The sequence below is a fragment of the Daphnia pulex genome, chromosome 5 (assembly GCF_021134715.1).
Source record: "Daphnia pulex isolate KAP4 chromosome 5, ASM2113471v1".
In the NCBI taxonomy this organism is placed as follows: domain Eukaryota; kingdom Metazoa; phylum Arthropoda; class Branchiopoda; order Diplostraca; family Daphniidae; genus Daphnia; species Daphnia pulex.
In genome coordinates, this window is record NC_060021.1 from 8545597 (window position 1) to 8572202 (window position 26606).

Genomic DNA, 26606 nt, shown 5'->3' on the forward strand with positions numbered 1-26606 from the left:
TGAGGTATTGCTTTCTGTCTCTAAAATGTAATTTAAAATGATTGTCATCCTAATAAATGTTCATTCTGCCAACAGGGTAACTCCTTCGCTACTTATCGTGGACTTCATTCATTGGTGAAAACTGATAAGAGAAAGCTGTAATTCAAGACTGATAGTTGTTTGATGTCTAAGCCGGAAGCCTACTATGGTTAATCGCTCTCGTAATAACTGTTCCTCAACTCTTCGCTCTTTTTCTGGTTTCTCTTAACCATTGGCCATGTCTTAACCGTTGTCTCTGGCTGCAGTCAATTAAGGCAGTATCTCCCCCTGTCTTGATTGACTGTATGTGCGAGTTTCAAAAGCTGTTTATCGCCCAAATGAGACAAAAAGGAGTTTGTTAGGTTTGTTTTATTTGGGTATAAATAGCTTTAAAATTTGCACAGAACAACATTTGTCTTGTACCGGACGCTTTGTTTATTAAATTTCATGCATTTTGGCCTAAAATTGTAGTAGTTAAATGAATTAACTTGATTTAATAAAGTTTAATTACATTAACTTAATTTATTTAAATCAAATGTTATTTAATTGATTAAATTAAATATAGTTTATTATTTTTAATTTTAAAATATATATTTTTATTTGATTAATTTATTAAATTATTTAGTTTTATAAAATTGGTTGTATCATTTTTTATTTCGTCATTTCACAAAGTGAAAAATAAATGAACTATTAATTTTCTACGCAAAATGAAAAATTTGATGTTCACTTTAACATCCCATTTTTAAGAATTATTAGATATATATGGGTGAGGGAAATATCAGGAAGCACAAATGCTTTTTAGACCAAGATCAGTTCACAACATGCCACAATGGAAAACATAATAGCTTATTAAGGTTACTACATCACATACTACATGGATATTAATATTTTTATCAACCCGAATCAAACTGCCACAGTAACTTAAGACACCAACAACAGGTACTCCAGGATAACCCCGGCATCATAACTTCAGGATGACAGGATCAGCTATTTCAAAGACTCCGGCAAAATTCAGGAAAGCAACAGCTAGAAGAGTCGGACAACCACTGCACATTAACGTCAATACCTATGAGAAAAAAACAGGGATATTATATTAGATAGACAGGAAAACCATGAATTTCTCTTTTAACGTTTTCTTAGTAAAATAGACAAGGGTCTGCTTATAAAGCAATTGTCATTAATTTTCTGAGTCAGTTTGAAGTTATCTTTTGATAGAACACTACATTTCAATAAAAAACTAAACACTTCCCAAGTCACAAATAATATCTCAGGCAAATTACCATTTCTTTTTCTTGCAGCTTTGCTTCAAGTCTTGCTTCTCCACTTCTTGATAACAAACTGCATGCAGAAGATTAATGATCGCATCGTCACCAAGACCTGTTGAGAAATCAAATATTTACATTTACACCTGAACCAACTGAAGAAACATGTAATGAAAGAAAAGAAACAAAAGTCGTGTCAAGTTTGAATAAAAAATCAAGTCTGAGCAGCAACAAATGTTTAAAATCACAAAAAAAAATAGCATGAGAAGTTTTGGAAAAGGGAATATAATGTTCTAGTTAAATCAAAAAGATTACAATTCAGCAAAAGCTAGTTGAGCAAGCATCTTCTCAGTAAAATTCTAAACCCACTTTAATATTTTAATCAGACTTTAATGAAACTTCCCCTGTTACAAAGCAATATCACAATCAAATTACCATTTCATGATGTCTTCATTGATGTTACATTTCGGAATAACGCGAGCATTGTTGACTGCTTCAAAAGCTACAGCTCAACTCGACTTGGACTCCCTTTCACTAGCTGGCTGCAACAAAACCACCTACATGACAGCAATGAAGCTTAGACATTTTCTCAAATTCTTCCAATAGATAAGAGAAAGCAATCTCTTACCTGAACATGAACTGCATACCAAAGAGCAACAACTGACGATGAAAACCTAAAGAGAAAAAGAACATCAATGAACAGATATTTTCTGCAGTGAAAAAAGTTCCAAAGCGAAACAAATCGCAAGTTAAAATTCAGCCAACAAATGTAAATGAATAATTCAAACACTTAGCAAACAAACGTGCGACATGAACCAAGAGACGACACTTTGGGGAAAGTGTACAGCAGACCTCATGACCGTAGAAATTTAACCATCAAATTGAAGAAAAATAACTTTTAGAAATTTAACCATTGAGATTAACAATACAGTACAAGTCAAAAGCCATGATCCCCATAAGTTTACCACAGAAAATATTTAAATTTAATAACCTTAAGGAATATAGGCAGTAGGCCTAATTATTACCATTTTTAAGACTAATAATGTCAAGATAGAAAGTTGCCTGCAATGGCCAAGCTCAACCTTCTCGGACAGCGTCTCCATAGAAAAAGACGATGATGTGAGGGAAGTCCCAGCAGTTGATCATCCATCTCGGGGCATCTCCCAACTGAATGACTGATAAACCACTGCACACCACACAACACATTAACATCTCAAACTGAACAAGAAACCCTACAAAACAAGATGAAATTGATAAGCCAATGATATTCTCTAATTTAAAAAAAAGGAATGTTCTACTTGATAACACATTTTCAAAGAGTTAAATGTACATTTGTACAACCAGAGTTAATTCTTAACAAAGAACAAGAATATGTAGCACACATATGTAGACTTAAATTTAAGCATGTTACATGGAAGCCCAAAATAAGATGTCATTTCAAGAACAAAGTGCTAATAATGCTACTTGATTGCCTTCTCAATTTAGCTTACAAGTACTTAATTACCTTTTCAAATTTCCTCTTTTCATATCAATTGCCTTGCAAAATAGTGGAGACCTCTTCATGACCAGGCAGCGATCACGTGCACGTAATACAATGAAAAAGCTCAGACTTCACCAGGCTGTTAATAAAAAAATAAAAATTCAATTAAAGAAACAAAGTCTTTAACATGTAACCCGTAAATTAACCAGACGGCACAAACAAAAGTTAAATTCAATAACCTTATAGAATAAAACAGGAATTACCATTGACGAAAAACGTCAGGAAATAAAGTGCCCCACCATGAGCCATGAAAAAGGTAACCTTCTCGAACAGCGTCTCGTGGAAAAAGAAATGTCGAACGTAATGTCGTCTGCTGATCTCGACACACCCTACACACTAGGGCTGAATAGTTAAATCCCTAAACACGCTGAAATATTCAGCCATCTAGTGACAGCCCTTAGCATCCACGGACGAGTCGAAAAAATGAAAAATAAACTAAATATTCTTCGTCATCTTCGTGAAATAGATTTAGTAGAGTAGATAAAAAAGGAAAATTATCGAAAAATTAAAAAGTGAGCTTTGTTGGTGGAATAATTATCGTTAGTATGGCCATAGTTGAGAAGAGGTGGCGAATTGAGTAGCAGACTAGCAGTGATGAGTTTAGTTCCGATATTAAAGAAGTTGAGTTTCGAGAATGGATATGTAGGCCTACCACTATCTTTTTTTATGTTCGTTACTGTTCATTTCTGATGTGGAAACATCTTCATCCGGATGTCCGACGTACCGGCCCTACTGTTTATGTATACACACACACTACAAAAATTCTATCCAACCTATGTTGAAATCACTCCCATAATTTCGATCAAAAAAGCAGTGATGAAACGTTAATAGCTACCAGTTGTAGGTAGGGTAATGTTACCAAGTTCATCTAATCATCTTATGAATAATGATGTAACTTCTATTGACGTTTATAATATTTATAGGTTTGTGGGAAGTAGAGATACTAGAGAACACCGTATGTTAGTTTCCGCAGCCTTCGCCATTACATCGCGTATTAAACGCCTTTTAACATGAGGAAGCTTTCTAAGCGTAATACATAAATACTTGAGTTTTCTTTAGAATTAAGAACGCAGTAAGTATTCTAAGTTATGTCGGTAATTTGAATATTGTTGATGAAAGTCTGTATTCATTATAAATTCTCGTTCAAAGCTTCAAATATTCAAGTAATTGGTCGAAACATCGTCCACACTATAGTTGTCTAGTATGGATGATACGAGTGTTAGATACGAACTTCAATAATGAATTCTTAAATGCTTAAAATTAAAAAAAAAAAAAAAAATCTTCATTGAATGGAGTGATATACCACGAACTAAAAATAAAGTAATTGTGACCAGTGAATGAATACCACTGTTAGAACGCCGGAGAGTGGTTTCTGGGATCTTCATTGCTGACTCGGCGCGGATAATCATCACGTTGGAGTCGGTTATCTGTATTCAATGCTCCATTCTCGCGTTCTCTATAATTTCGACTCTCTGCACTATTTCTCTCCCTTGCAGGCTGGTGGCGATAACGGCTGTCGGGGCGGTGATTCCGTATCTATATAAAGGCGTTACTATAAGGAAAATCGAATAGATGAAACGAGTTATTTTTATCACATCATTTGATGGCAGTTCGTCTGAAATAGGACGTTCTTGGCGATCTCTCCTGTCGGCATAAGGTCGGTCACGGTAGTGGTTGCCACGATAGTTATTCTGCATCAAATTTAATCAACAACAATGTAAAAACTCGAATTGAATTGATTTTGAAGCCTAGTATCAACTAACCTCGTACCAAGGTCTTCCACCGTAATAGTTACGGCTTTGTTGGTTATATACTGGTCGATATGTTGAATCTGTTGATTCACACTGATGGTTGACTTCGACTTTATCATCTCTGAGAATGAGTATTAAATATTAAATCAATTGACCTAGACTATAAACATCTTATCCTGAAAGAAAAAAAAAAAATTATACCTTTCCTGAAACAGTGGGACTGGATTAGGACAAACTTCTTGAATCATTTGATTTAGATTCTCAATATAGTTTTCCCTTTCCATAGGGTAACCCCGAGCTTTGTTAAAAGCTACGATGACAATGAAAAAAAAACGAAAAGGTAAAAATGTGAAGGGTTAAAACTGGAAGACTAAATAAGCCAATAAATTAGACCTGATATCGCATCCGCTGGTTGATAACCTCTTCGCACAACTAGGTACCTTACCACCAAATACCCAGTTCTGTTAAGGCCGTGAGTGCAATGCACAACTACTACTTTCCCACGTGACATAGGGTCATGAAGAAAATTATCCATTACTGAAAAAAATCTGCATTGAATACAAAAATTCTTTAAAAAACTATAACATTTTATAAATATCTAACCAATCTTTTTCTACCTTTGGATCGTAATTTCATCTGGAATTTCATGCCCTATGCAATAAATCTTTGCATGTTGGACTTGGGAATCAGTGAACACTTTTGGATTGTAATACCTTGTTGTTGCAGTAAGATCAATAATACAACCAACGGTTGGTACCTTTTCCATTAAATTTTTGGGGGTGAACCATTGCTCAAGATCAACATTGTTAAAATGAAGCAAGTGCTGTGAAATGAAAAGGGAAATTTTATTTAAATAGAATAAAAAGTATAAATGTCATCAAACCTCGTTTAAAGGAACTCTACAAGCCAAGATGGGTAATCCTTCTATCGGTTCTCCAATACTGGGATAATTTTCCCACCTACATACAAGAGCAAATATTAAATATTAATGAAATTTAAAAGTTAAAAGATATGCAAACCTGTTGGGGATTGGACCAGGATTTCCAAAAGGTGGATTGTGAAAGTCATTTGGGTGATTACTGTAGTTGTTTACTCCTCGTCCTCTTCCTGTAAATGTAAACATGAAACCAAAAAATTATAGCTACATGCTCATACGCTAATAACTTTATGGAACTTGGAACTATACCTCTATAAGTAGGCCTACTGTCAGTAGAAAAATGGTGTTGTACACAACTTGTACTTGCTGATGTTGAACTGTCACTTTCTAAATCAGTAGAAACAACCCCCATTTTCGAAGATGTGTTCACACCTGAAACAAACAGTAGAATCAAAACTGCTGTTTATTAAAAAATAGCATGATTTAAAACCAAATTTACCTTGTTTCTCTGCATCAGGATTTGACTGAATGCCTTTCACCGGATTTTCTGATCGTTCATTCATACTGTTCGTCCTTTTTGTTATTTGACAATAAAACAAATACAACTTATTCCAAACACTGACCAAAATTTAAGCATCAAAAGAAATAAAACTCGCTTCAAATTCTGCAAGAAACTCGCAACGTTATCGTTATCGGCGTTTTTAACTTTTTGTTTTCAAAATAATGGCTTCATCGCCTTCATGCTGTCATTACACAACAATCGTCTGCTGACGCGTCTAATACAGGTCTGGCCAGAGTTGTCAAAGTTTACTTGTTCGGAAATTGGTTTTCGACTTTTCATTTACATTTATACATTATCATGTATATACTTTATATGCTTCTGTTCTTACTTTCTTAATTTTTAGTTCTACTGTATGTCTGCCTCTTTACATATGGTGGGAAAAAAATTAAAAAAAACCTTGATTGTTTTGCATTGTTAATTTCGCATCTCATGCTTCGCGCGCGGAGATTGTAATTGTCATCAAATTTCATGTAGCAAATGTAAGCATAGTCATGTATGTATTCAGCAGTAGGCATGTAGTGAAATAAATTAGCGTTGAATATTTTTCAGTTCACGACGTAAATTATTTTGAAATGCTTTGGTTTTCATTAGCGACACAATTTATCTCAAAAATCGATGGTTTCTTATTAGTGCTGACGCTATTCCGCGAAGTCAACGTCTCAATCAACTCACAAGAATTGATAAACAAAAAATAGAAAACGTTTTGTTCGCGTCATTTGTTTTCAGGAAAAATACTTAGTATCAACGTATACATTTCTTTCGAAGCCAAGCTCTTTAAAAGTCCATGGTTCACAGTTATTGTCGTCAGTCTTCCTTTGCTCGTCAGCTGAAATCGCTACTTTTTCGCTCTGAAAATATTGTAATTATACAATCATTTATTTCCCATTATACTGCAAAATAATTGTACGAGTCAGACGAGTCATCAATGTCACCTGTTTCATTTTTCCTATTGCAGATAAGGGAAGTGTTGAAAAGATTTTTTAAAGTAATGGACACCGCACGCGATAAATTGTCTTCTGCCGGCCAGAAAGTCCAGAAAAGTACGGTTAATTTTTCGCAAGGTTAATGCTGTTTTCCAATTCACTTTCTAATTCCTGTCATTTTGTTTTAGGTGCTGGTGATGTTGCTCAGGCCGGTCGTGAAGGGGGACAATCGGCTAAAGAACACGCACAACATTTTGCTGACAGCACCAAGCAAGCGGCTGGCGATGCATCTGCACAAGGCAAAGGAATGCTGGGAAAAATCAAAGATACGATCTCAGACACTACAGGAACGATCCAAGAAAAGGGCAAAGGCATGGTGGAGAACATCAAAGAAACATTCAGTAGAGGAAATTGATTTTATTTCGTTGTGGTGTTAATAAGCTTCCTGCGATAGTGAAGTCCCCGATTATTGATTGAGAAAATACAATTTTATTACAATAGAAGAACACCTTTTTCTGCATCATTTGAAATTATTAATGATAATAAGAGTTTATGAATAAAAATATCAACTGAAACATTGAGAAAAAACAATAAAAATAGACGAATAGTTGACTCAATTATTTATCAACCTTCCGTAAAAGTATGAAGCTGAGTTTGAAATTATTTTTCGGAGAATGCTTTCTGTACCAATAATAACTTTTTCCGCAAAACTATTATTTGTCGTTTTTTCCCCCAACGAATCTACAGTATAAATAAATGGTTTTGTTCAAGCGCAATGTTATTCTTTTAAGAATTTCTAAATCGATTATTAGGGTGCGTGAGGGCGAATAAATAAAAAATTGTGCTCACGCTAATACTCATTGAGTGGCGAAAAAGTATTTCATTGTGTCGTCAATGCCAGGGTAACCTTGACATTTAAATTCTTGGTGGACCTAATAAAAGAAAAATCCCAACTATTTCTTAGAAAATGTGCACTATAGCAGATAGCGGCCAACGAAAGTTCGGCGTTCCATTTTCTTTTTCTCGGAATTCTAATCTTCTCTTTGGTTTCTGCATGTAATAAATTTTACGTCCGTAATTCGTCTTGTAAAATTAAACAAAGCATAATTTAAGATTACCATTTTGAATCCCGAGTTTTCACTACATTGATACTTCTTAAATTTATGTTCTAAAAAAAAAATGTGAAAATATAAGCGATAGATAAACCACCAGAGACAATAAACTAGACGTAGGTCATTAAAAAAAAGAATCCTTGCGTTTCTAAGTAAGTTAGTTCGTTCAACGTTGACTACCCCCGTCTGTATAAAAACAAATTGTAAAGCGCCACAGAGCACAGTCCATTACTTGGTGGTCTATGAGCATCTTGCAGTCTGAGTAAAAACTTTTGAAAGTGAAAAACATTGAAGTTAAAATGGAGAGTGAAAAAACCCCTAGTCTTTATCCCAGTCTTAATCCAGATACTTTGGTCGAAACTGCAGGCGAGAAACCAACGGTCATCCAAAATCCAACCGAGGATCGTCCAGGGAAAAAGCCTTACAATGAATCGGCAGAAATTCAAAGTAATTGTTCATTCCCTTTGTTTCTTTTTTTAAAATTTGTCTTATGTGATTTGAATCGCCATTTTTAGGGGAAATGCGAAAACTGCGTGAGCGAGACGAGGAAGAATTTCACAAGAAGCAACAAGAGATTAGGAGGAGGATCGATAATCACTTGAACCAGCACGGAGGAGACTTGGCGCATCTGTTTAGTCAACATGTTCCCAATGAAGTGAATTGCGTTCAGCTGACCAGTTTTGGAGTCTCGAAGAACGTCCACACCACGAAGATTCCACTACCGCTACCCTTGAACCACGAAATTCTCATCCGCGCTTACTCTTGGTAATTATTCGAACGCATTTAAATTTATAGCCTTATTCTTTCAAGCTTAAGCGTACTTTTATTTTAAACAGCGGTGTCAATTTCAATGACATCATGACTCGCAACGGAATGTTGGACACTTGGGTTCACACTCTAAAAACGCCTTTCATCATGGGAAGTGAAGTTGCTGGCGAAATTGTCGGACTGGGGAGAAACGTTACAAATTTTAAGGTAAATCCTATTCCCCACTCGTATTTGAATCTCGCTCTAGAAACTATAACATCGTCTTCAAATAGTTTGGAGATCGTGTTATGGCTCTACCGGAACGCAAAGCCTGGAGTGAATATGTTGTCTGTCGGGAGGAATACTGCTTCAAAATTCCTGATCAGATGAGCTATCACGAAGCTGTAGCTTTGACCGTCGATGGAATCGTAGCCCATTCCTTGCTATTCCAAATGGGGAATCTAAGCCCTGGCAAAGCTGTTCTCCTACACTCGACTCCTGGGGGATTGGTAATATTATTTAAACTCGGGTTTTTTCTTAACTCCAGTTGAATTTGAATATTTGTTTTCCATAATAGGGTACGATGGTGACTCAAATGGTACGCACCGTGCCCAATACTCGCATCTTCAAAATTGCCATGAACAAAGAAGAGGTACAAGGCGAGTCTGCCGACCGGATCGTCAATTACATTGATCATGATGCTGATTACGTTACCGAAATCCGTCATAGTTCACCTCATGGAGTTGATTTGGTACTTGACTGTCAATACGAGGACAATTTCCAGCGCGATTTCAATCTGTTGAGACCAATGGGCAAGTATATCCTGTTCGGAACTCAGGCAGCTATCAACCGCGGATTTCTCGACAGCGCTAGATCTGTAAGTAGAAACAAGAATTCATGTCAGGTGTTTTCAGAATATAACTTGTAACTCTTTTTACAATTACTTTACAGTGGTGGGGCCAAGAAAAAGTGTCGCCATTGAAACTCTACGAGGAGAACAAGAGCATCTGTGGCTTCAACCTGCGTAATCTGTTGTACTTCCAGAAGGATCGCCGCTACATCCGCGAATTGTTCGACCGAATCTGCACAATGTGGGAAGACGGCGAGATCCAGGCTGTTTATGACTGCGTCCTTCAGTTCGATGATGTAATCAAAATAATTAGCAATAACAGTAGTAACTTTACTAATATAAAATGTTGATACAGTTCCCTGAAGCTCTGCAGCGCATGCAGGAGCACGGACAGAACGGCAAAATCATTCTTGATCCAAGAATGACGAAACAAGAATCGCTTCACGAGCGTGACTACTACGTGTTGGCCGAGAGGAACGTGAAACAGCGTCACTGGCAAGAGAAACCTTTGCTGAACAAACTAGGATTCCCAGAGCCGGGCGAATTGGTCGAAGATGAGGAATTGGCTGCAGAGAACAAGGAGCGTGCCAGGCAGCAACAGCAAGAGGAAATGCAGAAGAAAATCCTGGAACAACAACAACAACATACCACTGGATTAATGCCGAATTTGTTTCCGGTAGGAAGCTCTCGCGGTCACGAACGTTCCACTTTGGACACCATCAAAGAAAAGCTAACTCCAAGTTTTCTCTCTAGAGAATCTGCAGGTAAACGATAGAAAGCTTTATTTTTATCTCCTGCTGATTTTTAAACGTCATTTTTCAATTTTCTGTAGAAGGTACGATGCCGCAAGCGAACATTGAGACGGTAGGAATTGCCCCCGTTGGCATGATAATTGGGGAGCCTACATTAGGTGTGTAATTTTTTAAACAAGTTCTTTTTTTCTTAATAATGTACTATTTGCGCTACTATTACGACTATAGTTACTACTCAAGACACCTTCCCGCAGTTGCCGAACCCACCACCATTATCTCCTTATTCGGTTGAGAATGGTAAGCGATCTCTCTTCCAATTTTCGGTTAGTTGAATTTAAACTATGGTTATGCGTATTTCAAGTACTATCCCACATATCGAGTTCTAACGAACCATTGATGTCTCCTACGTCGACGATCTCACCCCAGGGCTTTCCATCAATGGAAACGCAGCAACCCATTCTATCGAAAGAAAAAGGTACGTTGTTTTTCTTATCTTTAAAATAAAAATAATGAGTGCACACTAATCAGTAAATAAATAATCTGTAAAGTTGAGTTGACGCTTCCGATGACCACTAAAGAAATGAAAGATTTCAAGGAGGAAATTCCCGGAGCTCTTCAGGAAGAGAGAAAACAGCACACGGGCTTCATGGAAAAACTTCGTGAGTTCTTCCCTTCTCGTTAGTAAACCTAACTAAATTGTCGCGGGTTGTGGCAATGCATTCTAGCGTCTTGCATATCAAATTAATTGTGTTATTTTTGTTTTCCCCGCACTTTATAGGTAGTGAATAAATATCCATGAGAAAACGTTTCATCAGGTGGCCTCAAGAAAACGTTTCGGCCTCTAGCGACTAAGAAAATTTCTTCCTTAAATCAGATTCTTATTTCAGAAAATATTGTTTTACAGTAGAATAGTTTGATTCGCTTGGAAATACAAAAATACCGCATTAATTGACTGATTTTACTTTTCTTTTTCGAGTTTATCATGACATCAAACGTTCATAATAAATTGGAAATTTCTTTTTAAGCAAAAGCAAGAAACTTGGCAAAACGATCAGCTAAATGTAGACGCAGGAATGTGACATGAATTCTTATTACAATTTACAAATACCGGAACATCTAACGTCTGGCATGCATCGTATATATGGCCCAGATGTGGCCGTGATCGGCGCTTTACGACTAAATATCATTTAATAAGCTGTTGCGAGAAGAGATTAAAAAGACGTTAAAAAATTAATAAAAGTCGTACGCTCGACGAAGAAATTATTTTTTGAATACATGCAAACAAAAATAATACTAATAGTTTTGAGAGTGTAGCCCTATACGTTTGACGTGCGTCAATATGGCTGGTTTCGATCGGTGCTTTCATTAACTTGAAAAGATGCAAAATATGAGTAAACTGTTGCGATAATTGTCAGCAAGGGAAAACAGAAAAACAATTCACGGAAAATTGCTTTTCTAAGTATTGCCAACGTTGTCCTGACGGTTTAAAACTGTACACTCAGCACAAAGCAACACAGCCAACGCAGTCGTTCGTTGATGGTCTATGAATATAGTACTTATTGAAGAAGTCAAAACCTATCTTGTGATAGCAATTTTCATTGCATAAATTAACGCACATTCTAGTGACAAAACATCGTAAAGACTATCATTTAGATTATCGAAAGATACAACTTGCCCGATCAATATGTTGTGTGAAGAACAGCATGAAACCCCATCGAATCTGTACAGCAGTCGAGATGTCCTCGATGTGAATGAAAAATCAGGTGAAAATCCATTACCAACATGTATGGAAAATACAGCATCCGAAGGTCGTCAGGAAGAAGGTTCCTTCTGTCAATCAGAGGAAATTCAGAGTAAAATTTTTAACATTAACGTACGTTTTCCTTGTCTTAATTCATTCAACGTAATTAAAATTAATGTAGAAGAAATTGAAGAACTCCGTCGGCGAGATGAAGAAGAGTGTCGCCTTAAGCAACAATTTGTTAGGAGTAGAATCGACCAACACCTGATCCAGAATGGAGGAGACCTTTCTCTTTTGCTTAGTCAACATACTGTGCCTAATGAAGTGAAGTGCGTCCAGCTAACTCACTTCGGTCAAACGAAAAATATACAATCGGACAAAGTACCGCTACCCTTACCGATGAAAGGCGATGTCCTCATTCGTTCTCATTCCTGGTAATTATGTTGTTTAATTCACGTAAAATTCAAATTATTTACTTGATCCTGCTTAGTGGAGTTAATTTCCACGACACTATGACGCGCAACGGAATTCTGGACAATTGGGTTCGATCCACGAAGCCTCCTTTCATCATGGGAAGTGAAGTCGCTGGTGAAATCGTTGGATTGGGAAAAAATGTTACTGATTTGAAGGTACACATTTATCCGTAAAAAATATGACACTTAAAACCTGACCGAATAACTTGTGTCCTTGCAGTTAGGAGATCGTGTTATGGCTCTTCCGGAACGCAAAGCCTGGAGTGAATATGTTGTCTGTCGGGAGGAATACTGCTTCAAAATTCCTGATCAGATGAGCTATCACGAAGCTGTAGCTTTGACCGTCGATGGAATCGTATCCCATTCTTTGCTTTTCCAAATGGGTAATCTAAGTCCCGGCAAAGCTGTTCTCCTACACTCGACTCCTGGGGGATTGGTAATGTTCAACTGAATTTATAACTAATCTTTAATTCGGTAATTTTAAGTTTTGTTTTCTTTCAGGGGACTTTGGTGACTCAAATGGCGCGCATCGTGCCCAATACTCGCATCTTTAAAATTACCACGGAAAGGATGGATGGCAAACATGTCGAGTCTTCAGATCATGCAGTTCACTACATTGAGCGTGACACAGACTATGTTTCTGAGATCCGTAACAGCTACCCACACGGAGTTGATTTAGTCTTAGATGGTCTACACGAGTCTAATTTCCATCGGGATTTTAATCTGCTGAGTCCCATGGGCAAATATGTTCTCTTCGGAAATCGAACAACTAACGGCGGACTCTTCGACACCGCAAAATCTGTAAGTATGATCAAGTGTAATTATTTCTGTTATCTGGCTTACCGATGTCTGAAAATTAAAATCTTCTATTTTCAATTTTATTTGCAGTGGTTGGGGCAGGAAAAAGTAACGCCATTGAAACTCTACGAGGAGAACAAGAGTGTCTGTGGCTTCAACCTGCGTAATCTGTTGTACTTCCAGAAGGATCGCCGCTACATCCGCGAAACATTCGACAAAGTCTGTCAAATGTGGCAAGACGGGGAAATTCAAGCCGTTTTCGATTGCATCCTTCAATTTGATGACGTAATAATCCAAAAGCATACATCCCGTTTACATTTTTGTGCTTTATAAATTAATCTGAAATGGTAATTTACATATGATTAGTTTAATGAAGCACTGCAGCACGTACAAGAGCATGGACAAGTTGGCAAAGTAATTCTTGATCCAAGAATTTCGAAAGAAGATTCGCTTAACGAGCGTGACTACTACTTGTTGGCAAAGAAGAACGTAAAACACCGACGGAGACAGGAAAAATCTTTGGTGAAGAAATTAGAGGATGAGATGGCGAAACGAGAAAAAACATCATGGGAGGATGAAGAAGACGAAGAAGATGAAGAAGACGAAGAAGACGATGAAGACGACGATGAAGAAGAAGAAGCGGAAGAGGAGAAGGAACCATCGGCAACGCTGCGATATGGTGATGAGAATTCTGGAGTGTTCCCTTACTATTTTCCTATACCTATGCCATATTTCTCTACAGTTGGCCCATATTGCGACTAAGTTTTACATGTGAATTTCATTGAATGAATGATTAATGTTCATTTGCATGCTTTATAATATCTCATTTTGATCTTTACACAGATGATCCTGAAAATATTACCTTGCCAACTAGCAAGAAAGAAGAGGAGAATTTAGAGCGCAAGATTTCGCCTGATTTGCATGAAGGAAATGAACACAAGCACGTGCACGGATTTTTGGGAAAACTGCGCGAGGTGTTCTCTCCCAATGTTTAGAACGTTAGTTTCTTAAAATAGTAATCGATTTGATTGTTGAAAACGAATTCAAAGAAGGATTATTGGCGCTATTTTTCTACTAGAGTTAGTTAGCACTCCTTTCATACAAAATTTTAGATAATTTTTAATGAAAGGAATTTAAACAAACTTTTATTATGATTTTCTATTTCTAATAAATTTGCACTGACGCAAATAGATCAACAATTTTTTCTTTCAATTTTTTTTAATGCGAACTTTCGATGAGGGGTTACACTTAAATTCAATAGCTAATATAATCTTGGGAAAGATAACAAAAATACCTTACAGTTTTGCGTTGTGGAAACCGATACAGTATTTGGCAATACGATCGGCTTCTCTCCATCCGGTTTCTACAGCTCCATGCACCGTACTATAGAATTGATCGTGTGTAGCTTCACCAGCGAAGAACAAGCGAGGAAAACCATTGGAATCGTATACCGGTAGAGCAAGGTCTGCTGCCCAAACGTTCATCTCTTTGGATTCCATCGACCGGTAACTGTACGAGCCAACCGTAAAAGGATTGCTAAACCATTTGGAGAGAATCAATCCGACGGGTTCTGTGAAAGGGAAATCCGCCCCTATGTATTTCCTTAAAAGGTCCGAGCAGACCTTAAGAATTTCATTCTCTGGTAATGACTCTACTTGGCGAGCAGCTTTTCCTGTAATCCAGGCTATGAGCATATTCGGATGAAGACGCACCGTGTAAAAACCCAATAAATGATCTGACCAATGACTACCAGCTTCTTGTGAACGCCGGCGTAAAAGAGAGATCCCTCCCCAGTCTGTTGTCCACCAGGGTTTCTCAAACTTGATGATTATTTTGTCAACAGTCCCAAAGCCCAGACCCTAAAGTGAAAAAAATTACATATTTTGGAAATATGGAATAAGTTTGATGACAGTTTGAATTTACCTGAATGGCTCTCTTTTTATAAGGTGGCAAAGAGGGAATAAATAGGCTATACATATTAGATTTTAGAAATCCAAGGGAAGCAGTTACTAGAACAAAATCGGCTGGGTAGAGAGATCCATCTTCACAGGTAACTTGAATTTTTTTTTCTGATGTAGCCTCACTATCCCAATCGATACTTGTCACAGCCTTGTTGAGAAATATACGATCAGAAAGAGGTAGCTGCTGGTCACTGTGCGATTTCGATAGATTTTTCTGAAGTAAAACCAACAGAAATAAAGTTTGAGACCTCTAAAACATCAATGTCACAAAATTACCATTAAAATTTTGAAAAGAGTACTGTATCCTCGCTTCCATGTAACTAAGGGATCTCCAGAACATTCTTTGTAATGTAAATGGCCGGAACCGCATGTTTCTTTCCAGTTATCTGCTCCATCAATCACATTTTCCATTATATGGTACCAATCGAGAAAGGCTAATGCAGTAGATCGATCAAACTCAGAGTGAGAACATTTAGAAAGAATAAGTTCGTTGAACCTAGAAAGAAATTTGAGTGAATTACGTATCGTTAAATAAGTGTTAAGACTAAAAAAGCAACAACGCGGGAGGATTTACTTTTCTTCGAAATATTCTCCTAAAGACTTGTTCCATCCAGACAACTCACTTTTAGAAATCTCTTCAAGTGAATGTACTGTTTGCATAAATTGTTGAACTTGTTCTTTATTCAATTTGTAGTCTTCAAATCCAAACACCACATTTTCGGCAAATCCACTAGATTCTAAAGTTTGGATGTCGGTATTAAGCTCATGAGCTGATTCAGCAATTTCAAACACAACATTTCCTTTTTGACCATGTACCCATTGTGCCCTTATTGATAAAACAGCTATAAGAACAGCAACACATGGATAAAGAGGTTCATTCAAAATTACCCGATTTCCAATGGATTTCCTATAAAAAAGAAAATTCAACATTTTAAATTAATGTTCTGAGATTAAAATGAAATTGTATTACCGTCATTTGTAACTGTATGCACTCTTCCTCCAATGTGATTTTGAGCTTCTAAGATTGTGATATTTGTGGTACTCAAACCATTCTCAACAAGCCTTGAGGCTGCAGCCAACCCAGATGCTCCTGCACCAACAATTATTACATGCTTCATTTTTAAAGCAACTTGAGATACTTTTTTAAATGAGTAGAAATGCCGAAATTTTCTTCGTTGCTTTATTATCACGGCAATAACGAATTTGGGAAAATTCAACGTCAATAGTGAAAATCCAATCCAATATCGGTTGAATTATGACGCACCTTCGCCTTATCGTTGACCATCACAGTTTTCATATGAGAACAACTCATATGTATCTCACTATCTCAAGGCACTCAGCAAAAAACAATCATAGCCCGCCTAAACCAAATAAAAGTATACAAACGATAAATCATTTGTCGAAATCGTCTGCTAGCCTAGATCAAGTTTTTATTTTTTACATAGCTAGTTATTTTCTACGATATTTTCTAAAATTGATGGCAACGATAAATTTAACGATGAAAATTAAAATTGAAATTTCTTCATTTTAGAGAATGATAAATTATTTTAAAATTATTTATTAAGTAAATTGTATTGTTGGATTTCCTATAAAAAAGAAAATTCAACATTTTAAATTAATGTTCTGAGATTAAAATGAAATTGTATTACCGTCATTTGTAACTGTATGCACTCTTCCTCCAATGTGATTTTGAGCTTCTAAGATTGTGATATTTGTGGTACTCAAACCATTCTCAACAAGCCTTGAGGCTGCAGCCAACCCAGATGCTCCTGCACCAACAATTATTACATGCTTCATTTTTAAAGCAACTTGAGATACTTTTTTAAATGAGTAGAAATGCCGAAATTTTCTTCGTTGCTTTATTATCACGGCAATAACGAATTTGGGAAAATTCAACGTCAATAGTGAAAATCCAATCCAATATCGGTTGAATTATGACGCACCTTCGCCTTATCGTTGACCATCACAGTTTTCATATGAGAACAACTCATATGTATCTCACTATCTCAAGGCACTCAGCAAAAAACAATCATAGCCCGCCTAAACCAAATAAAAGTATACAAACGATAAATCATTTGTCGAAATCGTCTGCTAGCCTAGATCAAGTTTTTATTTTTTACATAGCTAGTTATTTTCTACGATATTTTCTAAAATTGATGGCAACGATAAATTTAACGATGAAAATTAAAATTGAAATTTCTTCATTTTAGAGAATGATAAATTATTTTAAAATTATTTATTAAGTAAATTGTAAAAGTTTTGTTTTGCCCCCATCGTGGCAGCACCGACGTTTTGTTATGATGATAACCATAGCAACCTTTCTCTGTCTGCTAAACAACGTTCAAAATTTGTTTTTGCAGTTTTGCATAGGTAACAAATACTTCACAATTGAACATGTCCGCAAAAGCAGCAGAAATGCAACGTGAGGTGAGAGAAAATGCTGAAGACTATCAGAATTATCTGAAAGATTTGTATCAATGGGAAAATGAAATAAAAGTAAAAGATGAACTGCTTAAAAATGCACCAAAATCCCCTAGCATTGCTGGAGAGCAGGTACGCTTTAGCTACTTATCTTTTCTCTGAAGCCAAGTCGGCAACGTTAACTATACTGAGCTGTTTCCCATTTGTTTGATATGTTTATGATGTAATAAAACATCCAAGAGTATATTTCCACTAAACTAAATTTCGTGAATTTACTTTTTCCAGGAATTCCCCATACGTAACAGGAAAACAATATTTGAATCAAATGAAAACCCTACCTCTAACTGTCCAAGTGTTCAAAATTCAGGAGGCCTAACAGATCATCAAAACAGGCAAAAGGCAGTGCTTGAAAAAAATAAAGTAGCCTATGAAAAAGTTTATTTTGTTTTGCTTTAGGGTTTGCTAATTGAACAATTTTTATAGGGGAATGAATGTTTCAAAGAAGAGAAATATGAGAAAGCAATAGAATGCTATTCTAAAGCCATGGAACTTGATCCTTCTGATGCCATACTACCTGCAAATCGGGCGATTGCTTTGATTAAAGTAAAAAGGTGAGTGAATGTTTTTTTACCTGTCAAAGATTTTGTATTTTTATCTACCAAATGTATTTTATTTTTAAGATTTGTAGAGGCTGAAGAAGATTGTAACACATCTTTAAAACTTGATCCAACCTTTGTGAAAGCATATCATCGTCGCGGCACAGCCCGATTTCACACAGGAAAGATGGAACAAGCACTTGATGACTTTAAGAAAGTATTAAGTATAGAACCGCATAACAAAGCTGCGCTGCAAGAATTTGAACGCCTCTCAAAACTCAGTAAGGATTCCTCAAAATCTACTGCGCTTGAAAAAAGCAAAGAAATTAACAGCAAAAAGAGAGTAAGCTTCGACCAGTCAGTGACCAATCAAACAAAGAAAGCTGTTGAAATTGAACCATTAAAAGGGGCTTCAGAGATAATCGATCTTTCGTTAAAGCATCCATCTCTGACAGTCGTAAATGAGTTTGTTCCTGTTCCAAACAACGGCAAGACGGAACCTGACGTTCAAATTTCAATTGCAGTCGTGAACGACAGCAAACAGGAGAGTCTTGGAATTGATAAACTTATTAACCAACTCTCTGGTCAAAAGAATATTGAGTTGAAAACTATTGAAATCCAAACGGCGAAAATCGTTGAAATTATCCCACCTTCACCCAAAAACTGCATCCAATTTTATCAAGATTGGACCAGGCTCGATCAAAATTCTGATTTGCAGTACCAATATCTAAAGGTAAATTTAATTTTTATTTAGCATTTGATGCACTTATTTTATTTTTCAATATTTTTTCCCAATGTTAAAATCATTATTCTATTCTAGCAAATTAACCCTACCAAGCTCCCCGATCTATTTCGTGAGTCTCTTGAAACTGACATTCTCGGCGGGATTATTAAAATTTTGAAAATGGAGTTTGTTCCACGAAAAGATGCTATTCTTCCATGGTTGACTGGCTTATCTCGAGTCAAGCGAATCGGTGCAGTTACGCTATTTTTATCGTCGGATCAAAAATCGGGTAATATTTTCTTTATCTGTCTCTGTTATCGCGTTATTAACATTATTTTCCCATATGCAGATTTAGATTTTCTTCAAACGTGTATCAATAGTAATAATGAGGGAACTGAAGAAGAACGAAACTCAGTGTTCCAAAAACTAAAGTGAGTTTTTTTCAGCAGCTTGCATCGTTGTATCGAAAGTTTAACACGCACTTGAACATTTGAATAAACTGTTTAATGTGAATTTGTGTAGAACTAAAAATTTGTATTCAATTACTGTTAATTTACCTCGTACGAAAGAGAAAAATAAGAGAATGAGTAATTTTTTGTGATATGTATTTTAGCGCTGGGTTATTTTAAAACTGGCTTGGAAAAAAAAACAACCTAAAAGTTTTTGTAGAGAATACGTACTAAAAAGAAGGATGCACCGATGCAAGCACGAAAATAAATTTGAAAAGAATAGCCTTACATTAGCAGTTCGAAAATCACAATAAATCAGAGAGCAGAGGCTAATTAGATCCTTCTCGTGCTCGTGTGCTCGTACCATAGGTAAAGTTCCAGATTCCGCAATCAGCGTTTTGCATTTTAACCAAATCCACTTATTACACAATAGAACTAAGCGGTTAAGCGCAGTCGACAGCTCGAACTCGATTCGACAAGGTTGAGGTTGTTTACGTGCTACTTTTTGCTTTTTGCTGACCATTGTGTCAATTTTTATTGACTTTTTAAATAACAAGAACATACACAAAAATGGTAACTATTTAAAATCATTATTTTAAAATTTAGAGTGGTAAAATAATGTATTATAGACTACCCTGAGCCTATCTCACATTTTCACTCTTTGTTTACTAACCATTAATGAGTAGGCCTATTATTGTCTCAGTGTACCTTTGCAAACATGGGCAAATCTTTAACTTATTTTTCTCGCATGATTTTTAGGGTGAACGAAAAGGTGTCAACAAATATTACCCCCCTGATTGGAGGCCAGAAATGGGTTCCATTAACAAGTAAGTTGTGAAAAATAGTCTTGTAAAGATAATAAATAGCCCCACTCTTATAATTATTTAAAATTACAGATATCATGGTACTCATGCATTACGTGAAAGAGCCAACAAACTCCACCTCGGCATCCTTATCATTAGGTTTGAAATGCCATATAACATTTGGTGTGAAGGTTGTCCAGATAAATCTATCCCTATTGGAATGGGTGTAAGGTTAGTGCAAACACCAACTTAAAATCATTAGTGCTAGAAAATAATTCTGTGTTGATCTTGAAGGTACAATGCTGAAAAGACTAAGGTGGGAATGTATTATTCCACTCCTATTTACCAATTTCGTTTCAAGTGCCATCTTTGCCCCAACTACATTGTAATGAAAACTGATCCAGGGGTAAGCTATTTATACACATTTCTTCTTAAAATGTAAATAATTGTAGCATTTTTTTTAGAACTTGGACTATGTTATTGTAAGTGGAGCAAAAAGACAAGAAAGAAGGTGGGACCCTTTAGATAATGAACAGGTGAGACAAAATTACAAACAGATCAATTGTTGAATAACTAAAATAGGTATGCATATGAATTTCATTCAGGTTGTCCCTGAGGAAAAAAGTACTAGCCAAAAACTGGCTACAGATGCAATGTTTAAACTTGAACATGGAGAGAAGGATGCCTTAAAATCAAAGAACGCAGCACCGATAATTGATCGTTTACAAGATCATAGAGAACGATGGCGAGATGATTACACGACTAATCGGATTCTGAGAGATCAATTTAGAGTAAGTAGTAATATATATTTGAATTTTTATGGATTTCCTTCAAGAAAAATTCATCAAATTACCTCTGTTCGAATGATTCTAAATTATCCCCGCTTATTTTATTTTTATTTTCAGACAGCAAAGAAAGAGTTGAAAGCGAGAGCTGCGGTTGATGCCGCACTCTTGGCAAAATCTTCATTAGACATCAAACTTTTACCACAGTCTGAGGATGACCAAAAAATTGCTTCCTTGCTAAGATTAAATCCAACACAAAGTAAGTTTGTGTAATTCAAAATTTGTTTAAATATAATGTTTTCCTAATGATAAATTATCTGCAGCTCCAGAGGAAAGACAACAAGACGTTCGACAGACAATTGATTCTAGACCCCTTTTCAATTCATCGAACGATGGCACCCCAAAAAGAATTGGAATTCCAAACCCATTTGTGACAAATTCACGGACAAAATGCAGTACTTTAACCCGCCATAATCTTGGTGTAAGTTTAAAATCTAAAGCTACGCGCGACTCAGAAGACATGCCAAGCACATCGTCTGCAGCTAATGCCAGTCCATCAAAACTGGTCAGCCTCTGCAATTATACGAGTAGCAGTAGCGAAGATTCTCAATAAATTTGAAGAGAAAGCAATTTGATAGGTCGCAAGTCGTATTTTTACAAAGGAGAAATAACAATTATGCTGTCACAACTTGGATAACACATAACGAGCAGGATGAATATGGAGCACAGAGAATCATGAACATGTGTATATACCAGTTTGGAATAATAGTAGATACAAACACGTAACTACATTTTTTTTTAATTTGAATTGTTTTAATGTCTCAACATCAGAGGGATATAAACGAGTAGCATCTGGCAAACAGCAAACGTTGATACACAGTTGAAGAATTTGAACACTAAAGAGGAAAGGATCTTGTGTACAATTATTTAATTGTGTCAGTGTGTGGTCGAGGAGGGACAGAAGGTCAGACCTGGGCACTTTTAAAACACGCACACGGCAAACGGCGATTCGGAATACGAATCATGTTTCTTCTTTTTTTCTATTAGTCAGTTAGACTCAACGTCTCGCTTCAACTATGTATAGTGTGCTTTAACCCGCAAAAGCTGGGTGTCTAATGCTGAGGAAATCGGCAAACACGATATGCAATTCCAAGCTCTGCTGGCGCACGAAAGGATGTCTGCTTTTTGCATTTTGTTAAATGTGCTACTTTTTCTTGAGCAAAACACTCGCCCCATTTTCTAGTTTTTTCCCCATTTTTTTTTACACAACACATGCTTCCTAGCCAGTCAAAATAGTATATAGATGTGAGGACTGTGGTGAACAGATATTACCATAGATATCAAGTTCTGCGCACGTTTTCCCACTTCATTCGAAGTTAGAATAATAGAAATGTTAAAAAAAAAAACATATCAAGCTACATCACGAAATGGTTAGAATCAATCTCAAAGGAAATAAAGAGACATAATTGGCACACAACACACATAATATACTTATGTAGTCGCCCTTAAAATGACGAGGAGGAAGGATGGATCTTTCTCGGGAACAAGAGCGAAAGGTTTGAAATCGAGAGAGCGATATATAGCGACAGCCCTTTTTTTTTCATTTTGCAAAATCTAACGGATGCGATCAAAGTGAATTAGATCTGCCCATTTTTACATAGAACGATAAGGGCCTTGCATCTTGAGGAACTGAATAACTAGAGATGGACCTCCCCCCACGATCTCAGCCGGAATCTGCGACAATGGACAGTTCTCGATACTCATAATCTGCAGACTGGAACACAAGGCCAATTCAAATGGTAAGTTGTGCAAATTTAGATTGTCGTTCAGATAAAGCGATTCTAATGTCTCGAGCGTCCCAATTTCCTCCGGGATGTAGGATAGATTATTTTCACCTACACTCAGGTAGGTCAAATTAGAAAGATGGCCTACCGCCCGTGGCAATGAAGTGAGTTGATTCGATTGGACGATCAGTTTCTTTAAGTCACGCAAAAATCCAATCTCGTTGGGCAGGGTTTCAAGTTTGTTCTCCTCCAAGTCTAGCACTCTCAACTTTCGCAAATTCCCAATGCTGTTCGGCACTCGCTTAAGGTTGTTATTGGACAGGATCAATACCTTTAAATAGAAATAAAAACGGGTTAATGCATTTCATTTTTTAAATGCGAAGAGAGAACGTACCTCGAGAGATTGAAGAAGGGCAATGTCATCGGGGACTTTGTTAAGCTGATTGGTACCGAGATTAAGTTCGACCATGTTGACCCACGTCCCAATATCCAATGGCAACGACGTTAATAAATTCTCTTTCATGTTCAGTTTGGCCAAATGTTTGGCTCGGGAAAATATACCGTAAGGAATTTTGTCCACCTGGTTGTGCTCCAGGTTGATGCTATGTACGTTTATAAACTGGGACGGTCCACCAGAAGGATAAGCGGTAAAAGAATTGCGTGAAAAGGTGATGGACGTCAACTGACTGAGTGAAGACAAAAGGCCATCAGGGAGATGGGAAATCGCATTGCCCTCGACGTTGAACTCGTCCATATGCACACAATTACTCAGGGATCTGGGTACACTAGTCAGACGATTATATCGCAAGCCCAGTCGATTGAGATTACGAAGTTGACCAATGCTTTCAGGAATATCTAGGAGCTCATTGTGCTGCAAATCCAGTGACGATAGTTGGACACAGTTGCCAATCTCTTCGGGAAGATGCTCCAAGTGGTTGTGGGACACATCAAAGGTGATCAAATTGGTCAGCCGACCAATTCCTGCTGGCAGTTCGCGGATTTTGTTTTCACGAAGGCTCAGCATGGTTAAATGAGTGAGTTGACGAATTTCGTCACCAACCACACGGATCCGGTTAAAGCGCAAAAATAGTGTAGTCAAAGAATGTAGTTTGTAAACTACGTCAGGGATATCATGCAATTTGTTGTGTCGCAGATCGAGAACGCGTAGACAGCGCAAGTTTGCTAAACTATCTGGCAGGCCTGTCAGGGAATTTTCACTGAGTGCCAATGTCGAAAGGTTTACTAGACACCCAATTTCGGGAGGCAGACATGCTAACTTGTTTCCGTAGAGGTAGAATTCGGTCAGATGAGTGAGTTCCCGGACAGAAGGAGGTAGCAAAGTCACACTTGATTTAGACAAGTCCAGTCGTGATTTTCCTGAATTTTCATTAGCAAAACATAAAAATGTTGTACAAGAATATGATTTTTAAAAAGCGTGAAATACCTTCTTCTTTACAACGAGTAAATTCTTTGGCAACATCCAGGTCGGCTTGAATTGGCTTGTTCTTTTTAACTGTGGGTTTGGGTTTGTTCGATTCTGGATGCTTAACAGTGACCACCTTCGGGCGCGCTCCATCACAGCCTCCAGAACTTAAAGAGCCCGAAGAGAGCTTCTTTTCCTACACGAGAAGGCACAATACCGATTATTAGCATTAGTACAAAACAAAACGTTCCCCTAAGGCATGAAGAAACTGGCGCAGTAGAAGCTATAGGAAGAAGCTGTAATAATTTAAGAAATATTAAATTCATGCTTCTCAAGTAAACCTGAACTGCTCTGGCGCGTGTGATAAGGTATACTGAGAGTGGATGGTAAGTATCAGAAAAGCAAACCATTCTAGATAGTCGGTTGGTGCCAAGCTACCAGGTATCAAAAGTCCTATTACTGGGTCATGCTCATGCTATTGCATCAGTTATAGCTGCAGCTGAATAGGGAATAGTAACAAAGCGATGGGCGGAATCCGGTAAAAATGTATATGGAAAACGGAGTAATATCAGTGGAGGTGGGTCACTAGACTGCGAAAACAGGGTGAATTCATCTGAACCACTTACAATGACTCTTGGTTGGCAATGAGCTTGAGCTTGTGGAGACTTAGCAAAACCAGTCTGTAAATGGAAATGGAATCAAACACATAAAATACTAAAATGACTTTTTTTTCCGCCGCTTACTCCTTGGCTTGGTTCATTTGTTAACAATCAAAACATCAATTTTGTTCTTTTTTCTCTTGAAATTCAAAATCACTTGCCTTGTTGTCTTTGGAACTGGAACTAGACGACGGGACAGGATTTCCTTCGTTCACTTCGGGCATTTCGCTTAGTGGTAGGATGGGATGAATGTCCAATTCAGGAGAAGTAAGATTTGCCACACCTTAGAGGATCAAAATAGCCTCAAATAAATTAATAGGAAATAATTGGCAACTTAATGTTGTTATCTTACCAAGTGGATTCCCCTCACCCTTGTAATCAGCTAATCTCTCAGCAGCAGCAGCTGAAGGCGGAAATTCGGTGTTTCGATTCTTGGGAGTTTTTCTCATTATTTTTATGTAAACTCCATACAGATAACTGGCCACTAGACAATTATAAACAAGAAAATAAACATAATTTGCATTACACGTCTCCATAAAGACAGGTTTGATCTTCAGTCACATTCACTTTTAGAATATATGTGATAAATAAGATGATTGAAGTTGATGATGGAATAAATTACCTCAATATTGACAACTTAAGATACCATATATGGGGCTACTCTAGGGAGCAAAGTAATAGGTAATAGGCTGAGACAATTTAAGGTGTGTGTGCGTCTATATACTATGTCAAATGTTTAAAACAAAAGTGATCATTGAAAACATTTTTAGTTGAGATAATATAAACTTAGAAAATACCTTAAAAAGCAATGTCTCTTTTTAGTTACTGAAAAAAAAATCAAAAGTTTTAGATGTTCACATTCTCATAGTGAATAGGCACTTAAAGGTAGAAGAACATGGAACTAAACACTCACCACTTCAACCACATGTAATAATGATTTGATAAGTAGCACAGGATGAAAATTTATCAGGATCAGATCGACACGACCAAAATAAAACACGACAGAACGAAATGCAGTCAAAGGTTCTTGTGTCCACTGGTGTTTACACCGGAGATGATGATAGCACTGGGTTCTACTTTACCAATCAAAATCGTTTCACTTTGATTGAATTTCAAGTTTCCAATGAAACTAATAAAGCCACCTTTACCAACTGAAAATGGTTGACAAGTTAAAAAATGGAAATATTCAGTGTATAACAATCCGACCAAGCCCCAAAAAACTTCTTTTTTCTTGCCAAATGCCAGCATCAATTTCTTCTTCTGATGTGCAGTGGCGCTAGTTGTTGTTATAAGCTCAGGGGTCTCGCATATTGACAAAATGACAAGTGCCTGCTCTCTCCAACCTTTCCTCCTGATTCCGCTATAGAAATAAAAGAATCCGAGACAAGATCTTGTGTAAATATAAATAATTTTCGTTATCACTTATCCAGCCTGCTACTTGCATCTATAAAATATAAATGCATATCTTTTCAAAATAAGCGCGCTGTATGAAGTCCAATTCAAATATGGTTGATGTTTATGCCCTGCGAAATATAAATTCTTACGTCGTTTCAATCACTAGGATTGCACTGTGAATATATGGCCATGGTTTATTG

The 26606-nt window shown here is 36.9% G+C and overlaps 8 protein-coding genes and 2 long non-coding RNA genes across 26 annotated transcripts; 6 read left to right on the forward strand and 4 right to left on the reverse strand.

Annotated features, from left to right (window-relative positions):
* Nucleotides 1–653: 653 nt before the first annotated feature.
* LOC124194217 lies at nucleotides 654–3131 on the reverse strand. Of its 2 annotated transcripts, none has more exons than XR_006874679.1 (7): nucleotides 3024–3131; nucleotides 2785–2899; nucleotides 2306–2512; nucleotides 1909–1954; nucleotides 1716–1837; nucleotides 1299–1395; nucleotides 654–1084 (listed from the first exon to the last, which is right to left on the reverse strand). It is a non-coding gene; the product is annotated as an uncharacterized LOC124194217 (long non-coding RNA). The 2 variants fall into 2 exon arrangements; XR_006874680.1 differs by having other exon boundaries at nucleotides 668–1084; nucleotides 2306–2466.
* Nucleotides 3132–3382: 251 nt separating this feature from the next.
* Nucleotides 3383–4258, forward strand: LOC124194224. The gene is made up of 2 exons (XR_006874683.1): nucleotides 3383–3664; nucleotides 3744–4258. It is a non-coding gene; the product is annotated as an uncharacterized LOC124194224 (long non-coding RNA).
* LOC124194222 (RNA/RNP complex-1-interacting phosphatase-like) lies at nucleotides 3925–6245 on the reverse strand. Of its 2 annotated transcripts, XM_046588302.1 has the most exons (11): nucleotides 5948–6166; nucleotides 5758–5880; nucleotides 5672–5678; nucleotides 5591–5623; nucleotides 5455–5530; nucleotides 5189–5394; nucleotides 4965–5119; nucleotides 4773–4881; nucleotides 4584–4692; nucleotides 4416–4511; nucleotides 3925–4356 (listed from the first exon to the last, which is right to left on the reverse strand). In XM_046588302.1, the coding sequence occupies exons 1-11, from the start codon at nucleotides 6009–6011 to the stop codon at nucleotides 4171–4173; spliced, it is 1164 nt and encodes a 387-aa protein (XP_046444258.1). In that variant the 5' UTR covers nucleotides 6012–6166; the 3' UTR covers nucleotides 3925–4170. The 2 variants fall into 2 exon arrangements, with proteins under 2 accessions (XP_046444258.1, XP_046444257.1); XM_046588301.1 differs by having other exon boundaries at nucleotides 5591–5678; nucleotides 5948–6245.
* A 245-nt stretch (nucleotides 6246–6490) lies between these two features.
* On the reverse strand, nucleotides 6491–17431 carry LOC124194221 (peroxisomal N(1)-acetyl-spermine/spermidine oxidase-like). Of its 4 annotated transcripts, none has more exons than XR_006874682.1 (11): nucleotides 17017–17431; nucleotides 16256–16274; nucleotides 15942–16193; nucleotides 15644–15863; nucleotides 15330–15581; nucleotides 14706–15265; nucleotides 13452–13745; nucleotides 12070–12224; nucleotides 9737–10267; nucleotides 6943–9667; nucleotides 6491–6858 (listed from the first exon to the last, which is right to left on the reverse strand). XR_006874682.1 is itself a non-coding variant. In XM_046588299.1 (7 exons), exons 1-7 carry the CDS (start codon nucleotides 16483–16485, stop codon nucleotides 13655–13657), a joined length of 1473 nt encoding a protein of 490 aa, XP_046444255.1. In that variant the 5' UTR covers nucleotides 16486–16750; the 3' UTR covers nucleotides 13568–13654. The 4 variants fall into 4 exon arrangements, 2 of the variants coding, with proteins under 2 accessions (XP_046444255.1, XP_046444256.1); XR_006874681.1 differs by lacking the exon at nucleotides 17017–17431 and adding an exon at nucleotides 16338–16751; XM_046588299.1 differs by lacking the exons at nucleotides 6491–6858; nucleotides 6943–9667; nucleotides 9737–10267; nucleotides 12070–12224; nucleotides 17017–17431 and adding an exon at nucleotides 16338–16750 and having other exon boundaries at nucleotides 13568–13676.
* On the forward strand, nucleotides 6757–7436 carry LOC124194223 (late embryogenesis abundant protein 1-like). Its single transcript, XM_046588303.1, has 3 exons — nucleotides 6757–6869; nucleotides 6966–7050; nucleotides 7122–7436. The coding sequence occupies exons 1-3, from the start codon at nucleotides 6795–6797 to the stop codon at nucleotides 7346–7348; spliced, it is 387 nt and encodes a 128-aa protein (XP_046444259.1). The 5' UTR covers nucleotides 6757–6794; the 3' UTR covers nucleotides 7349–7436.
* Nucleotides 8345–11342, forward strand: LOC124194218 (synaptic vesicle membrane protein VAT-1 homolog-like). The gene is made up of 12 exons (XM_046588292.1): nucleotides 8345–8492; nucleotides 8561–8810; nucleotides 8882–9020; nucleotides 9086–9301; nucleotides 9370–9669; nucleotides 9744–9938; nucleotides 9998–10406; nucleotides 10475–10552; nucleotides 10623–10691; nucleotides 10756–10869; nucleotides 10943–11053; nucleotides 11173–11342. The coding sequence occupies exons 1-12, from the start codon at nucleotides 8345–8347 to the stop codon at nucleotides 11181–11183; spliced, it is 2040 nt and encodes a 679-aa protein (XP_046444248.1). The 3' UTR covers nucleotides 11184–11342.
* LOC124194219 (synaptic vesicle membrane protein VAT-1 homolog-like) lies at nucleotides 12079–14605 on the forward strand. 5 transcript variants are annotated; one of them, XM_046588297.1, is made up of 8 exons: nucleotides 12079–12247; nucleotides 12317–12569; nucleotides 12626–12764; nucleotides 12829–13044; nucleotides 13110–13409; nucleotides 13497–13691; nucleotides 13773–14085; nucleotides 14250–14605. In XM_046588297.1, the coding sequence occupies exons 1-8, from the start codon at nucleotides 12079–12081 to the stop codon at nucleotides 14399–14401; spliced, it is 1737 nt and encodes a 578-aa protein (XP_046444253.1). In that variant the 3' UTR covers nucleotides 14402–14605. The 5 variants fall into 5 exon arrangements, with proteins under 5 accessions (XP_046444253.1, XP_046444252.1, XP_046444250.1 ...); XM_046588296.1 differs by having other exon boundaries at nucleotides 12079–12569; nucleotides 14250–14583; XM_046588294.1 differs by having other exon boundaries at nucleotides 13110–13691; nucleotides 14250–14583.
* A 231-nt stretch (nucleotides 17432–17662) lies between the features above and the next one.
* LOC124194228 (RNA polymerase II-associated protein 3-like) lies at nucleotides 17663–19621 on the forward strand. 2 transcript variants are annotated; one of them, XM_046588314.1, is made up of 6 exons: nucleotides 17663–17920; nucleotides 18074–18208; nucleotides 18272–18399; nucleotides 18469–19117; nucleotides 19205–19397; nucleotides 19458–19621. In XM_046588314.1, the coding sequence occupies exons 1-6, from the start codon at nucleotides 17762–17764 to the stop codon at nucleotides 19541–19543; spliced, it is 1350 nt and encodes a 449-aa protein (XP_046444270.1). In that variant the 5' UTR covers nucleotides 17663–17761; the 3' UTR covers nucleotides 19544–19621. The 2 variants fall into 2 exon arrangements, with proteins under 2 accessions (XP_046444270.1, XP_046444271.1); XM_046588315.1 differs by having other exon boundaries at nucleotides 17680–17794.
* A 367-nt stretch (nucleotides 19622–19988) lies between these two features.
* LOC124194229 (coiled-coil domain-containing protein 130 homolog) lies at nucleotides 19989–21936 on the forward strand. Its single transcript, XM_046588316.1, has 8 exons — nucleotides 19989–20130; nucleotides 20317–20384; nucleotides 20454–20591; nucleotides 20655–20766; nucleotides 20825–20896; nucleotides 20966–21151; nucleotides 21266–21404; nucleotides 21469–21936. Exons 1-8 carry the CDS (start codon nucleotides 20128–20130, stop codon nucleotides 21756–21758), a joined length of 1008 nt encoding a protein of 335 aa, XP_046444272.1. The 5' UTR covers nucleotides 19989–20127; the 3' UTR covers nucleotides 21759–21936.
* Nucleotides 21776–26284, reverse strand: LOC124194225 (leucine-rich repeat protein soc-2 homolog). Of its 7 annotated transcripts, XM_046588305.1 has the most exons (9): nucleotides 25925–26283; nucleotides 25809–25836; nucleotides 25634–25734; nucleotides 25364–25495; nucleotides 25173–25294; nucleotides 24979–25032; nucleotides 24374–24548; nucleotides 23324–24306; nucleotides 21776–23260 (listed from the first exon to the last, which is right to left on the reverse strand). In XM_046588305.1, the coding sequence occupies exons 4-9, from the start codon at nucleotides 25458–25460 to the stop codon at nucleotides 22799–22801; spliced, it is 1893 nt and encodes a 630-aa protein (XP_046444261.1). In that variant the 5' UTR covers nucleotides 25461–25495; nucleotides 25634–25734; nucleotides 25809–25836; nucleotides 25925–26283; the 3' UTR covers nucleotides 21776–22798. The 7 variants fall into 7 exon arrangements, with proteins under 7 accessions (XP_046444261.1, XP_046444263.1, XP_046444264.1 ...); XM_046588307.1 differs by lacking the exon at nucleotides 25634–25734 and having other exon boundaries at nucleotides 25925–26284; XM_046588308.1 differs by lacking the exon at nucleotides 25809–25836 and having other exon boundaries at nucleotides 25634–25673.
* Between the last annotated feature and the right edge of the window lie 322 nt (nucleotides 26285–26606).